This window comes from Euprymna scolopes, chromosome 33, assembly GCF_053919585.1.
Source record: "Euprymna scolopes isolate OS-2025 chromosome 33, ASM5391958v1, whole genome shotgun sequence".
Taxonomy (NCBI): domain Eukaryota; kingdom Metazoa; phylum Mollusca; class Cephalopoda; order Sepiida; family Sepiolidae; genus Euprymna; species Euprymna scolopes.
Genome location: NC_136514.1, coordinates 73,662,084 through 73,680,669, shown reverse-complemented (window position 1 = coordinate 73,680,669; position 18,586 = coordinate 73,662,084). Strand labels below are relative to the sequence as shown.

Here is an 18,586-nt window from a genome sequence, read left to right as displayed (position 1 = left end):
GCTCAAGGGAAGTCATTCAAGTCCACCAGATAATGTAATGTGTAGGTGCCACCCCATTTCACATCTAAATATCATATATCTATATTATCATCACGAAAATTAAGAAAAACAAAATTTTCAGACGATGCTTTCGTTTGTATTGTATTGTATTCGTTTGTATTGTATTCGTTTTAATTGCATTCGTTTGTATTCGTTTGTATTGTATTCGTTTATATTGTATTGCATTGTATTCGTTTTAAATTGCATTCGTTTGTATTCGTTTGTTTTGTATTGTATTGTATTGGTTTGTATTGTATTGTATTCGTTTTTATTGTATTCGTTTGTATTGTATTGTATTCGTTTGTATTGTATTGTATTGTATTGTATTGGTTTGTATTGTATTGTATTCGTTTGTTTTGTATTGTATTGTATTGGTTTGTATTGTATTGTATTCGTTTTTATTGTATTCTTTTGTATTGTATTGTATTCGTTTGTATTGCATTGTATTCGTTTTTATTGTATTCGTTTGTATTGTATTGTATTCGTTTGTAATGTATTGTATTGGTTTGTATTGTATTGTATTCGTTTGTTTTGTATTGTATTGTATTGTATTCGTTTTTATTGTATTCGTTTGTATTGTATTGTATTGGTTTGTATTGTATTGTATTCGTTTTTATTGTATTCGTTTGTATTGTATTGTATTCGTTTGTATTGTATTGTATTGTATTGGTTTGTATTGTATTGTATTCGTTTGTTTTGTATTGTATTGTATTGTATTGGTTTGTATTGTATTGTATTCGTTTTTATTGTATTCGTTTGTATTGTATTGTATTCGTTTGTATTGTATTGTATTGGTTTGTATTGTATTCGTTTGTATTGTATTGTATTGTATTGGTTTGTATTGTATTGTATTCGTTTTTATTGTATTCGTTTGTATTGTATTGTATTCGTTTGTATTGCATTGTATTCGTTTTTATTGTATTCGTTTGTATTGTATTGTATTCGTTTGTATTATATTGTATTGCATTCCTTTGTATTGTATTGTATTCGTTTGTATTATATTGTATTGCATTCCTTTGTATTGTATTGTATTCGTTTGTATTGTATCGTATAAAGTGCAGCAGCAAAAAAAAGTGATAAGAAAATCAAAACAAGAGACAGCAGCACCAAATGCATATATAAATGCATTGAATAAAATCCTTTATTAATAGAGGTTTTAAGCAGCACTGAACCTTTGTTTGTTTATTTGTTTGTTTAACCATCATATCGACCTTCTTTGGGTCATTTAATGCTGTATATAAAATTTAAAGTTTTAGATGCTGTCGAAGTTGATTTTCGCTGTAATGTTAAAATCAACTTCGAAAGCATAGTTTGTTATTTGATAGTATATAGTACTTACCAACAAAACAAACGCCCACGTGTTTGTGCCTTGTATAGGCATGCGCGACAACAAAACTTGGGTTTTTATAAGCGGAAGTCTCGAGGTTGTCAGGAATCTACAGGCGCATGCGCAAGAGAAGGGATTGAGATAGTGGTATAAAAGGCAGGTCGAGTGAGAAGGTTGTTGTTGTTGTCATTGGATGTTACAGTGACGCATGCGTTAGCAGGTGATTAAGAGGCTGTTTTTTTGTGTGTCAAGTCGCGCACCTTGGTGAAGGTGAAGGTCATAAGCTATTTCGGCCATTTCGTTTTGTCTCTTTTCCTGGACAACTATGGCTGGGGCAAAGTTTGATTTAAAACTGATACCCGAATTCGACGGATCCACTTCTGTTGTCGACTAGGTCGAAAGGGTTGAGCTGACCTGCAACCTCTGTGAAGTAAAGGGGGTGCATACCGTGATTCCCCTGAGATTGGCTGGAGGCGCCCTAAGTGTATATCAGCAACTTAGTGCCGTGGAGAAAGCTGATGTTACCTGTATAAAAAATGCTTTGTACAAGGCATTTGCCATGGATCCCTGCACGACCTATGAAACATTTGCCTCTAGGAAACTCATGCCAGGAGAAACCGTGGACGTCTTCTTCGCGAAGCTGAAGAAACTTGCAGTTCTATTTGGCAATGGAGTGTCAGAGCAAACACTGGCGTATGCGTTTGTGGCCGGCCTTCCCACCCATGTTAAGCAACTGTTGAGGGCTTCCACCAGCGTATCTGTAACGCCCATGGAACATTTGTTAGAACGTGCTCGAACCATTATCAGAGATGAGGAGGACCTGAGGGAACCGGTTGTAATGATGGCGCAGGCAGCCAAGACTAATGCTGAAAAGAGTCCCAGTTTGGGACCCACGACCAATGGGAGATGTTCTGCGGCCAGCGAGGCCATTTCACAAGAAATTGTACTAACAAGGGCCGGGGGCGCCCGCGATGTTTCCAATGTGGTAGTTATGGACATTTATCCCAAAATTGTGCGGGAAATGCATCAGGGGGCAGGACGTCAGCGCCACCCTGTTCCCCGGACAAGATTTAATTGAGGTGCAACCGACAATAAATGTGTACGTGGACCAAGTGCCTTGTTCAGCTCTTCTCGACTCCGGGTGCTCACACACCATCATGAGTGCCAAGTTGTGTCGAAACTGGACAAAGCAGAACATCAAAGTAACCACAATAGGTGGCAATATGCAAGCTTGCTGTGGAGCCGGAACTGTCAAAGTCCACACAGACTCTGGTGTGGCCGCAGATATTAATGTGCTGGTGATGCGAGGGGATTTGCTGGGATTCGATGTACTGTTGGGATATGATGCTATTAAGGCACTGGGGGGAGTGGTTATCGGAAGAGATGGGACTGTGCGATTTTTGGAAACCCCAGTGTGTGCTGCAGTTCACATTGATAGGCCTGATTTTAAGGTGGACTACGACCCTCACCAAAAAGCATGGACTGCATCGTGGAAGTGGACAGAAGGAAGGGCGCCAACCGAACTCAAGAATAGCATTGCAGAGTACTCGATACCCGACAAGGCCCGTAATGAATACGAGAAGGAACTTGAGGCATGGATCCAGGATGGATGGCTGATCCCCTACCCCAACAAGCTGGGACCACCCAAGGGTCTGATTCCCTTAATGGCGGTAGTCCAGCATAACAAATCAAAAGTTCGTCCGGTGCTGGACTATCGTGAACTCAATAGATACATTGAGACGTACACTGCTGATGCTGACGTGTGCGCCAGCAAGCTGAGAGAATGGCGCCAGAAGGGCTCCAATGTGTCTATAGTAGACTTGCGGAAGGCTTATTTGCAGGTGCGAGTGGATGAGACATTGTGGCCGTTCCAGACAGTGTGGTTCCGGGATCAGAGATACTGCCTTACTCAACTTGGCTTTGGGCTGAATGTGGCACCGCAAATCATGAAGACCATCGTAAATGCAGTGTTGTCCCAGGAAAAGACCACTGAGGACGCAACATCGGCCTATATTGACGATGTGTACGTCAATGAAGACGTACAATCTGCGTCGCACGTCAGAGAAAAGTTAGCTCAATTCGGGTTGGAGTGCAAGGATCCCGAACGTCTGAGGGATGGAGCACGGGTATTAGGATTGGACGTTTGCGGGAAAGACGGTACCTTACGATGGAGGCGTGGCAGTGAGATTCCAAACATCCCTGATGTTATTACGCGGCGGACTATTTTTTCCTTGTGTGGGAAACTTATTGGTCACTTACCGGCGTGTGGCTGGCTCCGAGCAGCTGTGGGCGTCATCAAACGCAGAGCAATTTAGTAACTACAGGTTGGGATGATGTATCTGATGATGCTCTTCTAACTCTGATGACGACAAAAACCCTAGAGAGAGTTAACAAGGAGGACCCTGCCCGTGGAGAATGGTGTATCGATGGGGACACTGTGAATGTGTGGGTTGACGCTAGTTCTTTGGCATTGGGAGTGTTATTGGAGCAACGTGGAAATGTAATTGAAGACGCATGCTGGCTGCGACCCGTGAATGATGCTCAACACATCAACCTGGCGGAACTGGATGCTGTTGTAAAGGGGTTAAATCTGGCACTGCAATGGCAGTCAAAGAAGTTACACTTGTACACGGATTCTCTCTGCGTCTCCCACTGGGTGTCCGACACTCTTTCGGGACGAACGAGAGTCTGCACTAAGGCAGCCAGTGAGATGTTAATCCGGCGGAGGCTAAACACCCTGAAGAGTCTGGTATCAGAGTATGACCTGTCGGTGAGTGTAACGCTTGTGGCATCACACTGTAATCGTGCAGACCAACAAACCCGTGTGCCTCACAATTGGTATGAAGCTGTGAAGACAGGCGTGGAGTTCGCTGCTCGATCTTGCGCAGTTGGCGCAATTAGCTCATGCCAAATACAAAGAATCCATGTGCAGAGTGGACATCCAGGTATCAAAAGAACTTTGTATTTTGCGAGGCGTGTGGACTCGGCAGTGACAAGGGCGGATGTCAGGAAGATCATCAAGCACTGTGAGGCATGCCAGTCTATCGATCCTGCACCTGAGCAATGGCAGAAGTGGCGATTGGAAGTTGAGCATGTGTGGCAACGATTAGCGATGGATATTACCCATTACAGTGGTAAGCCCTTTCTAACCCTTATCGACTGTGGACTCACTCGTTTTGCGATGTGGCGGCAAATGACCAGGCAGGACTCAGCGAATGTTGTCCGCCAACTGTCATCTATCTTTTCTGAGCGAGGTGCGCCGGAAGAGATATTGACGGACAACGATGCTGCTTTTTGTAGCCACCAAGTTCGGCAATTGTTGAATGAGTGGGGTGTCCGACTACGACTGCGATGTGCTCATGTGCCATCAGGGAATGGCATTGCTGAGAGGAGCCATTGCAGCATCAAGAGAATTGCTGCCAGAAAGTAATGTACCATTACGGAGGCCACGTATTGGTATAACATCACACCAAAGGATGGGAAGACACTAACAACAGCACCGGCCAATGCCATACACAAATACCGTGTTAGGATAAAGGGCATTGACACTGTCCAACCAATCGACGAGGACAGTCATAACAAATACAAGGTAGGGGATCCAGTTTGGGTTAGACCCTCTGGAAACCGGTGCACCACCAAGTTCAAGCGAGGACGAATATCTGAAGTGGTCAGCCAGCAGTCGGTCCTTGTTGATGGAATCCCACGCCATGTGCGCGATCTTCGCCCAGCTAGTGAATTACATCCCACAACTACAGAGAGCGATGAATCATCAGATGATGAGCTGCTGATGAGTGAGGTCACCGAGCAAGAGAGTGGTAGTTGTAGTTTGTCTGATCAGGCAGGATCAGAACCAGAACCAGAACCACACCCAGAACCAGAACCAGAACCTGAATCCGAGATTGTAAATACCACCCTTCGCAGAAGCCAACGAATTAAGAGGCCACCCCCGGAGTGCACTCTATGTGATCATCAGATCAGGGGGAAGTGTAGTACTTACCAACAAAACAAACGCCCACGTGTTTGTGCCTTGTATAGGCATGCGCGACAACAAAACTTGGGTTTTTATAAGCGGAAGTCTCGAGGTTGTCAGGAATCTACAGGCGCATGCGCAAGAGAAGGGATTGAGATAGTGGTATAAAAGGCAGGTCGAGTGAGAAGGTTGTTGTTGTTGTCATTAGACGTTACAGTGACGCGTGCGTTAGCAGGTGATTAAGAGGCTGTTTTTTTTTGTGTGTCAAGTCGCGCACCTCGGTGAAGGTGAAGGTCATATAGTATTTATATTTTATTGTAAAGATTTGCTTTTTTTTTTTTTAGGAAATTTAGAATGGTTTTAGGGGGTTTAAGTTTTTTTTAAGTTTGTGGCATTGTAGTAGTGTTGACGAATTTGTGTGAGGTCATAGTAGTCAATTAAGATATGTTTCACCATATAAGGTTCGTGACATGGTATACATTTGGGAGGTTTTTCACTTTTTAGTATGTAGGAATGAATTATGTATGTGTGTCCTATCCGGATACATGATAAGACTTCTTATTTTTTACGTGATTTTCTGGGATCTAGTAGTTTTTTTTAAAGTATAGGCGTTATTTGGAAGAATTTGTTGCTTTGGCAATTCTTCCAGTTTTCTTGTCATTTCTTTGTAATAAAATTGTTTATTGAAGGTTTGTAGTCTGTATATGGGACCTTTATGTCGCGTATTTAGAGTTTTATGGACTTTTTGACCGTCATGTCAGCTTTTTCATTTCCACAGAAAGCATAGTGACTAAGAATCCAACAGAAGAAGAAAGTTTTGTGTTGCATGATAGAATAGATCCTTTGTAACAGTTTGATTAGTAAGGGATTGTTTAATTAAAAAATTTTTTTTTTAATGATTCTAGTACTGATAATGAGTCTACAAATATTATGAATTTCTTGGAGTTTTGATTGATGATAATATCTAGAGCCAAGTAGAGCTTGTAATTTTTGCACTATAGACTGAGGAGTTATTTGGTAACCTTTTCTGCTTAATCGTGTTTTCTGAAATAGCGGCACATCCCACTTTGTTTGATCTTTGGAATCATTCATGTAAATGTGTGTCTGATTTGGGAAGAATCAAGAATGTTGTTTAGTTTTTCTCTATAGTCTGATGAGTGAGTATTGGATTTAGTATATATTGTCAGATCTAGTATAACTTTAGGAGGTTGATTTAACAACCAGGGTGGAGTTTTTTGAAATTTTCCATGTGGATGCTGGTTTGATCTATTGAGTTTTCTTTAAGTGGTTTTATTGTTTCTTCCATGTAGAGACCAAAGGGTTTAATTGTATTTTCTTTTTTTGAATAGATGTGTGTAGTTGGGATTGAACGTGCATTGATAGGCAGAATTTTTGGGGTTTGATTTGAGTTTTAGATAATATTGTAATCCTAATTTTTAATGTCTCAATTTTAGTGAGGATTCATAGGCTTCAGCATATAAGCTTTCTATTGGGGAGGTTTTGAAAAATGTTAGTTTTCCACCCGTGTTTTATCCATTCTTCAGCAAGTTGATTGATTCTTCAGCCACCACTTACTAAATTAGTTTATTGTCTAATGTGGGGAGGGTGAGCGTATTTTCTTGTTGTGTTTGTCTGATTTAGCGCTAGTCATAACACACCGATTGGTTGGATTTGGCCTATCCAACCGCCTGTCTTAGCCCAAGTAAGAGCGTGTTGCATCTCATGTCCTAATAGGACCTTGAATATGATCTGCTCAACCACCAGGATCCCGTCCTTACGCATTACGGGTTGCCACCCGCAGTCAATAGGTGCCCCCATTGAGGGGGTGGGGCAATCAGTGTATTCTAATGCCCCACCGACAGGACACTGAATTTTGCATCAGGTTAATATAAAAGTTACTGTATCTTTTTCTACGTTTCTAAAAATCTGTGTAAACATACGTGCAGCTTTTTTATAAGCACATGTAGTTCATCTAAAAACCTATTATTATTATTATTATTATTATTATTATTATTATTATTATTATTGTTATTATTATTATTATTATAATAATAATAATAATAATAATAATAATAATAATAATAATAATAATAATTATAATAATAATTATAATAATAATAAAAATAATAATTATTATTATTATTTTTATTATTATTTTTTATTTACAGTTTTCAAAGTTTTAACACAATATTAGAAATAAACAGGACCCGTGGATACGGACTAACTAAAAAACAAAAAAAAACAAAAACAAAAAAAGCAAGCAGATTATTATAATGATATTCGAAATCGAGGCTACATCAAAAAGTGATCACTCCTATATCCTTATTCAAGGTTGCCAGATTGGCATTTTGAAAGACAGATTCCGAAAATTTGGCATTTTCTGAAGCAGTTTCGCATTCAAAAATTGTATCTGTCCCTTTTCAAAGCGTAAAGAACAGAATTGCTAAGGAAGAAAAAAGTAGAATATTATAATAGATATTTATCGATTTTAATTGATTCTTTATACTCTATCCTCTTTGATTGAATTTAATCGATAGAGTTTGCATTTCATTACCATGAAACACTTCAAAGAATATTTTAAACGTTAAATGTATTGTTAACCAGTCAACGGCGGGTACTTCTACCAGTATATATATATATATATATATATATATATATATATATATATATATATATATATATATATATATATATTATATATATACAAGCAGAAGTACCCGTCGTTGACTGGGTTCAAAAACACCCTACAGAAAAATGGACTGTGATTGATGAAAGTATGATAGGTTATGAAAAGGAAGGGGTTGTAAAAAGATAGGTTTTGATACTCCAAAATTTTACCCTAAGCAAAATATGATGAAAGTAAAGATAATTTTCGCGAAAATATATTTTTTTATCAACTTTGTTTCGATTCGTAGCCAAGAGTGACCAACAAAATGATGTTTCCTTACAAAGAGAAAATGTTATATATATATAATAATATAAATATACAAGAAATAAATGTTACCATAGTCAATAAAAGTTACTTTTATGGTAGAAAAGTTCATTGGTTTGTATTTTTAAGTAGTTTGTAAAAAAAAAATTTTTTTTTTTAATTCACGAACCGGTTTTAAAAAAAATCAAAATGGCAGCGACTTTGGAAATGGAGAGCCCCGTCTTCAATATGAAGGAGGGGCCCCTGAGCATTCTGTGTTAATAATTTTAAGAGAGTTCCGTCAAGGTAAGAATATTAATAAACTTATTTTAATGTTTTCCGATATTTTGTGCTTGAGGAATATTCGATTATGGCATGTGTAGTTTATATAAAAATGTAGTTTATATAAAAATTCATTTAAGTAGTTATCGCCTCAAATTTCGTTTGAATTTGTGTTCGCTGAAATTATTTCAAGTAAAGAGCATTAAAAACTATTTCAAAACAAACAAACAAAACATGAACTGAACTTTTATTGACTATGGTAACATTTATTTCTTGTATATTTATTTTTCGGGTAGTTGTTTGTTGGCTTTTCTGCTATCACACTCTTACTAAATAATATCGACGAAATATCGAAAAACAAAGAAACAAAAACAGTTTTAAAAATAATGAAGCTTTACTTACTTTAGTAAAATAATCCGAAACAACAAAATGGGATATTAAAAAGTAAACGCGTAATTACTTTAGGTTTATAAAGCAAAGAATCGATATAAAAATGAATAAGAACAAAATGGCGCCCTTCTCAAGCAGAAAAGCTTCGTTTCAGTTTTACAGTATTGAACGGTGTTAGTATTGCGACGTTGGATTCAGGGATGTACGATTGTAATGTAAAGAACATGCAGAAAGGGTTGTAATCAACTGAATTCCTTCTAATACACTGACAGAAAAAGCTTAAACAGATATATAAATAAAATAAAAAGGTTATGTAAATATTTTAAAAAAGACACATAATCACGTGAGTAGGATTTTTTCCCTTCTTTTGACACGATAACAAGTAACGTTCTTATTTTTTATTATTTATCTATTTATCTATTTTCGAAAGAGTGCCACGTGCAAGTGGAGAAGGGAAAAAACAGAGTTATGCAAAATTGTGTCGAGAATTGTCTAAAGTTCCGAATTTTTTTTATTGGCTTTCACTTTAATAAGAACGTGAATTGATGAGGTGAATTTATTCGACACAATATGATTCAACTCAAAAAAATAAATAAAAGCTAACGTGAATTAAGATTAAAGTTAAGGTTTTATTGTGGACCCTCACCCTTTTAAAAAACCTTATTAAACTTTGTGACATATTTACATTCATGGAGGTCAGGTGTTAACGAACACCCAATAATTTATTATACCATATTTCTTCAAAATGAAACATAATTATCAAAGTATACTTACGCAAATAGATATGAAAAGTCTTTGTTAAAGTTTGTGCCATATTTCCATAGAATACAGGCGCGAACGCAGACAGCACAAATTTATTATACCATCCCTATTTAAATTGAAACATACTTATCAAAGTATTTCTTATGTACATCTATATCAAAAACCCTTGTAAACGTTTTTTTTCATTTTTTATTTTCATTCTTTGGGGCCAGGTGCGACGCAGACCCACAATTTTTTATGAACCACCGTTTTGCTAGGTCAAACATACCCATTCCTGATCCTCGATACACTTCTATCGTTATATGTAATCAGTTTTTTAAAATAATCAACCATATAGGAGCCTATTTGTGACCACAACACACACACACACACACACACACACACACACACACACACACACACACACAAACACACACACACACACACACACACACACACACACACAGACGTTCAGCTTTATTATATATATATATATGTATATGATTAAAAGTAAAAATAAAAATAGTCAGGCAATAAGGATTAAGTAATTGTGTAAATCCTTCTTTCCTGGAACCGACACTCCAGCCATGACACAAGCGGATAAGGGTCAGGTTTTGATGATAAAAGAACTTGATCACTATCTTTATCAGATTAAGGCACAAAAACAAGCGAAGAAAAAACAAGCGAAGAAAAAACAAACAAAACCAAGGGACTTCAAAGGACGGCCACGGTTTGTTGCATAAAAAAGGTACTACAGTTTTGCCACCATTATTTGAAGTTTGAAAAGTGAAGACATCAAACGAAATCATTGCAGAGAAGATCAAAGAGACTGGGCCTCCATGAAGACGAGACACGCTACATCAGTCACAATTCCAAATCGATATTTCAAAATAGTCACCCGTTTAAGTACTAATCAGATTAAGCATTGCTTAACTTTTGTGACCAGCGAGCCGTCGACGTTTAAACGTGCGATTAATAAAACACAAACCTTACCTCACTTAATTCGCTTGTCTTCAAAACATCAGTTGTGGCCACTGAAAAGAAAATGGACAGAAAAAAATGGCATCACTCACTAGAATCAATATTGTATTTAAACATTGAACGAAAAAATAAAACAAAAATACAAGAGCCCCCAAACAAAGGAAACGTTCTTTTGAGTTTCAAAAAATGATCAATCGATTTTCTATGTCAGATTGTTTAAGTATAAAAAGTTCAAGTCAAGTAATTTCATTCAGTTTTTAGAAACACCATTTAGGAAATTACATACATTATTATACATTTATACATACATTATATACATTTATTATAATATAATATATTATACATAATTATACATACATACATAACTACATACATAACTACATACATACATACATGCATACATACATACATACATACATACATATGTATACCTATATACATACAAACATGTATACATATATACATACATATATATATATATATATACATATGTACATACATACACACATACATACATATTTATACATACATACATATATATGTATGTGTGCAGTCAGCACCAACCCTATTCAGGGTTTAACCTGCTTCCTCCATATGAGGAAGTTTCATGGGAGTATGAAATTCACAAGCGATCCCAAGTCGCATGTATATCCTCGTTAGGGGAGATGACGACGTTAGGTTTTTGCAACTTTTTGCAGGGAGGTGTCGACGTCCTCCTACATACAGCACCTGGACTTCCCAAATTGGTCATCCATTTAGTAATGGTCAGGCTCAACGTTGCTTAACTTCGGTGATCTGACGGGAACCGGTGTGTCAACGTGACTATGTGTACATACATACATACATACATACATACATACGTATGTATGTACACATATATTGAGAAAAAATAAAAAAGAGCGTAATAGTAGCAAATATAAACAGAAGATATAAAATAAATAGTTATTTCTTAATCAAGTTTACTGATTCCTATTAACCGCCAGACTACGATATAACAGTTACACATTGCGTTTTTACTGTTTGCGACACAAAACCAAATTCTATAAACCACCATTACACTGCCTATTCCCATTTTTAATGATTGAAAGAGAGGCATCTTCATCTGGCCATTTTTTTATTTAATTTCCCTCACTGACTGATTCGATTTGGTTTCTATTTACAATGTATATTGTTTCTACTAAAGAGTCACCACTTATAAATGCCAAAAGCCATTCAAGGATAAGAGTTAATGAGAGTGGCAGATTATCGGTCGAATGATGAATCATGTTATGGGAGGATTTAAAATAATGAATAAAATTTGATTAATTATTAGGACGGTTTATTATAAGAATGTATTCAGATTAGATTTAAAGGCGACTATGTTGTAGCTCGCAGGAAAGAAATTCTCTGGTAACGTATTACCACATACGGTGTGGTCGTTTGAAAATAACGCTGTTCATTCTTTCTCATAACAGGTGATCTTGTTCGATGAATCAAATCTTTTGGTATCGATCACCACCAAATTATCGAACACTGTAGAAGCTGATAAAATCAGTTGCCAAATTGTTGCCAAATCGGATGTTATGCCAAATCAGATGTCGACAAATGCATAACTAGTAACATACTATTGTTGGAGGATCACTGAACACGTACCTTATATATATATATATATATATATATATATATATATATATATATATATATATATATATAGGGTCGAAAAAAGCTATTCCAATTATTTGGATTCTTCAAACTACTGTTCTCATCTTCAGTGGCGTTTTCACAATGTTTCGATTTACAGTGACCCGTGGCGTAGAGGATATAATAATTGGGAAAATTCATTTGTAAATTACACTTTTCTGGGGGTTGAAGGTTCAATTGGTTGACATTCAAAATATAATTGCGAATTATTTAGAACAGTCACGGTTGAGGGAACGATAGCACCATCCCTGCGGATTAAATAAAGAGATTCATTCAAAATTTCGTGCAGATTTCGAGTTCAACAGAAAGAAAGAACCGTAGAAGTTGGAGGTTCCATCGACAGAAACGTTGTGAAAATGACACGCAAGATGAAAACAATAGTCTGAATAGAATTATCAGTCGTCATCTCAAAAATTCAGATTCCCGTGTTGAACAGAAAGATTCCCGAGTTCGACAAGATACGCCTGAAGAAGGTCGACCGACAAGATACGCCTGAAGAAGGTCGACTGAAACGTGAAAATAACACGCAATACGAGAACAGTAGTAAAAAATCCAAATAATACTAATGATGAATCCACATAAAAAAATAAAAAAAATGAAATCATTAAAAATTGAACATATTGTTTCTTTTATGCTCAATCAAATATCGCGTTAAATCCTCGTTTTATATGAAAACTAGCAGGCTGCCCGGTATAGCCCGGTCGTAAAATACGCTTAAATATGATATTTTGATTAATGCAGATTTCGTATTTATTATTATATCATATTTGACCCAATAATAGTAATGAATTAAAAAGTTAAAAAAAAAAATGACTCGTGCGCCACCACCGAGAATCGAAATCAAAATGTTTAGCTTACAATTTACTTTTTCCTTTAACGTTAAAGCCTGAGCCATGAAGACATGTTTGCTGCAAGGCTAAAAATGAAAACATGAACCAATAGCTATTACGTTACGTATGCATATTTGTAATGCCGTCGTTGGCAAATTCCATTTATTTTAATTTTCACACTTTTGCATCGATTTCCTACGGTTAAAACCCAAATATAAAGTTTAACATAGGTTCGAATATCCTATATATGAAGTTTCATGTCTGTAGATCAAAAGCTCTAGGAAGAGTTTGGTAGGCAAATGTTTTTAAACGTATATACGCACACATAAGAATATCTGCATGAATATAATTACACGTAATAGTTAACTAAAGATGATCATCCCATAAGCAAACAGAAAAAAACTAACAAGGAAGTAATTAAAATGAATGTTTAAAAGAATATGCAAATTAGCCAGATCTTTTGCAGATGAATGCAATTATACTACCCATATATATGAAAGTTGTATTTTCTTTTCAAATAAATTAAAAAAGGGCCTTTAATATGAATATCAATACACACACACAAAAAGAAAACAAATTTATAGGAGTATAGATGTTCAAAGCATTTTCTTATTAGAGTATCTTGTAAAATACTAAATGTTCGAAGATTATTCAAATATTAATTGAAAAATAAAATAATAAAGAGTTTGAAACAATGAATTGCAGATTATATCGTTTGTAATAATTTTTAATGGTGGCATGAGCAGTCCTAGATTTCATTGTTTCAGAGAAGCATACGACACCGGCTCTTGATCCAGGTTTATAAGAGGCTGTTATTTTTCTTTTCAAGATGGACCAGTTTAAAGTATATAAGATGCTTCTGTTTTTATTTAATGGTTGAGAGATGCTATTTTGGTTCTAAACTGAACTTATATGGTTAGAGATAATTTTTTTTTAAAGAGTAGAGATAGATTCTATTTATATCTAAGTTAAGCAATATTTTCACTACTACTGGTGATAGCCATTATTAGATATGTTGTTATCAATACCTGTGTTAATAGTTTGTGAACTGGTTTTTATTTAGTTTATTGGGTATTAATTACATATCGTTACTTAACTAATCGATTTTTATTTTTATTTTTGTATTATTATTTTTAGTCACAATTTATAAATGTGCACGCGACGCCTTCAATAAGTTTCCAGACTTTTTTTTTGTACAGCCATTTAAAATTGTTGTAAAGTCTTGAAAATTCACTATGTTATTGCTATACATCTTATGAGATGACTGACCAATTTTTATGATTTCAGGTTCAAAAGAACACCTACAACAGGAATTGGAATACACCCTACTAAAGCCTGATTGTCACAACTAGTGGATTTCAAAAATGCAACCTGGACGTGAGGACACCTTAGAAGAACGATATGCAATAAACTCTGTTTTTAACTTGGAAAAATGTCATAGGAGCGTATGGAATATTTCATTCTGCTTTTGAACCATCTTGCATGAATCGAACATCAGTTTTTGAGTGGCATAAGAGATTCAAGGAAGACAGGGAGTCTGTGAGAGATGATGAGTGTGGGAGTAGTAAGGTAATCAGAACACGAGAGTTGATTGGCCAAATAAAGAATTTCATGAATAAAGACCGTCGTGTGTCTATAGAGACAATAAGTGCATAGTTTCTTATGGGAACTATACACTCAATTATTCTCGAGGAACTGAAGATGCGGAAGATTTACATGAATGCACCAGTCTACAATTCCATCCTTTTCACAGATTATTTGACCAAGATGGGCATCAAGACAGTTCCTCACCCTCCCTATAGTCCGAACCTTGCTCCCTGTGACTTTTAGTTATTTCCTAAGCTCAAGAAAAACCTTGGAAGCTGTTATTATGAGAAAATTGGGATGAAAGAGGTTGTGACTAAGGTTATTGACACGCTGACACAAGAGGACTTCCATGGGACCTCCTAAAAGTTGCTGGAACGGTACAACAAGTGCATTGCAGACGGAGGAGATTACTTCGAAGGGGACTAGAGTTTCATGTGTGTTCTATCAATAAATGTACCGGTACAAAAAACTGGAAACTTATTGAAGTCACCTCGTAAGGATAGCAAAGTAACAAAATAGCAAATATGAGGGACACTTTAAAATAATAATAATATCTTTACATTACCTAATGGGATAGAAATCGGGGTAAGGTTAAGCAATGGTATCAAATTGTAAGAACATGTTAAATTCATCGAGACATTTAATAATTAGAAATACATTACGAAATTAAACTATTAAGTGATTGATGTGCAAATAAATATATGCAGAATAAATACATACTTCAGATATAAACTTTAGTAAAATTTCCTAATGTTATCGTTAGTTTACAGGTACTATGAAAACTATAACAATTAAGTGTTAGGAAAACATACTCTTTTGTGATATTTAAAAATATTTTAAGAAATAAATATATAATTTTGTATTTGTTATGATTGCTAGGAATTGAGTAATTGAGCATCTCGATGCAAGGCTGGTTTATAAAACCTGAATACGATGTTGAAATATAAAATATAGATACAAAAAAATAAAATCGCATATTGTAAAGCTGGTAGGCTGTATAATGGTGTTAATTCTATTCAAAATTGGAATGCTATTTCTTTAATTAGATTTTTCGATTGTCGATGTTCGATACTTATCGAAGGCATTCCGATGGCAAATATATCTGCAAACAGTCCTAGGCACATAAAGTACGTTTGTGTGAAATTATATATAAAAAAATCGACCCAGTCGTTTCGGAGTTTATAGGGAACGAACTCACACACACAGAAACAGTGCCTTATATATAAGAATAGAGATAATACAGAGGGTCCAAAAAGTCACTGAAGGGTTGAAAATCTTTGTCATTTTATCATAAAACATTATTTATTTTTCTTTATTTCAGATATTTTACAGATAATATTTTCAAAATTCATTATTAATAAGTATAGTATTGAATAACGCACGCAAGTTGCGAAATTGTTTTACCAAAATTAGGGGTCAATTGCTTTGACTGAAAGAGCTTATCGACGGCATTTTCATGTAAGAGATAGACCCGACTTTTTCCTGTGGTGATATCTTAAAGAAAAAGTCTTATGCTAACAAACCCCAAACCCCGCAAGAATTGAAGGAAAACATTTGGAACGAAATAAGCGAGTTGAATCGCAATCCAGAGATTCTGCAATCTGTCATGAATAATGTTTTGGGAAGAGCACAAATATGCGAATCTGAAAATGGGCAACATTTAAAAGACATTACTTTTCATAAAGACTGTTTTAATTTTTTGCATTTAAAAAATATTCCCCTTGTCTTAGTCAGATTGTAGTCAAATTACAGAAAGATATAAAAAATAAAGTATCTATTTAAGTTCAAAGTCTTTCAGCGATGTTTTGGACACCCTGTATAATACCCAATACTGTTGACTGTGGTCTGATGGTTTCGACGTTTATATCTGTTTACATTCGGGACCGGAAGTTGAATAAATTGTTTACATTCGGGGCCGGAAGTTGAATAAATTGTTTACATTCGGGACAGGAAGTTGAATAAATTGTTTACATTCGGGACCGGAAGTTGGGAAAAATTGATACATAACTATCATTAAATTAAATAGTCAATTTTAAACCTTACAATAAAATATTTAAAATGAAAATATTTAACAATAATAATTTAAATAAAATTACTTCCGAAACAAAATATTTCGTTTACTTTATTTTGATTCAAGAATATATTTGTAACTGAATACGGTGTTACGTCCAGCGAAAATTGTATATCATAGAAAAATATATATTAATTATTGACCTATATCTTAATAAAATTGGTTTGGTTTTGTTGTTTTGTTTTACGGCATATCAACCCTTTTCGAGTTATTTAATGTCGAATCCAGTTATTTTGGAAATAGTATTCATGTTGCATCCAGCTATTTTGTAGAAGGTTTTTATTCTTCAAGCAACAACCAAACCAAACACTACAAACTAGTGTTTCTAGTGTTTGGTTTGGTTGTTTTATAGTGAATTTTATCGTTTTTGCTCACCGTCCTGCAAAGCATGATTGAGTTTTGCAATAGGAGAGGGAAAAGGGTTACAGTATTGATGTTTGGTACATTTAAAGTTAGAAAACCAGACAGGAAGTGAGGAAGATAGAAAGAGAAAGGGGAAATGTGAAGAAGAAAAAGGAAGAAAAGGTGGGTTGTTGTTTTTGTTTTTGGTTTTGCAGAACATGATTAAGTTTTGCAAAAGGAAGTAGAAAACAAGAAGCATCAATGTTAAGTGCATTACGTCTCAGGAAGCCAATACCTTCAGACAGCCTGATCTGGTAGCACCAAACTTAATAAAATTATGCTATAAAATAACAAAACAAGATGTAAAGTGGGCATATATCAATTCTCAGGCGATGGTGTTATAATAGATATTATTTGATTTAGCAGAACCCAGAGCTGAGTTATGCTAATGCTTCTTTACTGTTTTAATACCGGAAACAGATGTATGTACGGGACTATCAGGTTGACAAAAAAGTTCTTGTGGTTTTTAACTTTTAAATTCAGACGAACATATCACTTTTCTTATGAGTATACGCAAGAAAAAAATTGATATGCTGACATATAAATAATGGATGTTTCTGCGTAACGAAACAGGCTTATAAATTGTACGAAAAAAATTGATATGCTGAAATATAAATATTGGATGTTTCTGCGTAACGAAACAGGCGTATAAATTGTACGAAAAAATTGATATGCTTAAATATAAATAATGGATGTTTCTGCGTAACGAAACAGGCTTATAAATTGTACGAAAAAATTTGATATGCCGAAAGAGTGAATGATTAGATTGAATAAAACCTTGAGATTTGAAATGTAACTATATGGTTATGCATATGCATATAAGGCTGACAAGAAAGTTATTGTGGTTTTTAACTTTTAAATTCAAATGAGCATATCTCGGCTCAAACAAAAATTTATTGATCGGAATAAACACCACCAGAATCAACACACTTTTGCCAACGCAAAACAAGTGTATTTATGCCAGTAACGTAAAAATCTTGCGTTCTGGTGGCGATGAAGTCGCTAAAAGCGTTTTCATATCGCTTAGGTTTTTGGAGTATTTCTCACGCAGAAATATATTTCAATAGTCTTGTATTTTAATAACATTCTGTTTATTAGCATTGTATTTTAATAACATTTTATTTTAATAGCATTATATTTTAATAGCATTGTATTTTAATAACATTGTATTTTAATAGCATCTTATTTTAATAGCCTTATATTTTAAAAGTCTCGTGTTTTAATAACATTATATTTTAATAGCATTGTATTATAATAACTGTATTTTAATAACATATCTTAATAAAATTTATTTTAATAGAATTATATTTTAATAGCATTCTATATAATAAGCATTGTATTTTAAAAGAATTGTATCTTAAAAACAGTTTAATAG

General features: G+C 35.0%; 1 protein-coding gene across 2 annotated transcripts in view; it reads right to left on the bottom strand.

Moving 5' to 3' along the window:
* LOC145258296 (uncharacterized) overlaps positions 1-18,586 on the bottom strand; it is a 944,200-nt gene that overhangs the window by 48,293 nt on the left and 877,321 nt on the right. For both annotated transcript variants that reach the window (XM_080116333.1, XM_080116334.1), the window contains exon 6: positions 10,654-10,694. In XM_080116333.1, coding sequence (XP_079972459.1) covers positions 10,654-10,694 — 41 coding nt within the window. The remainder of the gene's footprint in view (positions 1-10,653; positions 10,695-18,586) is intronic.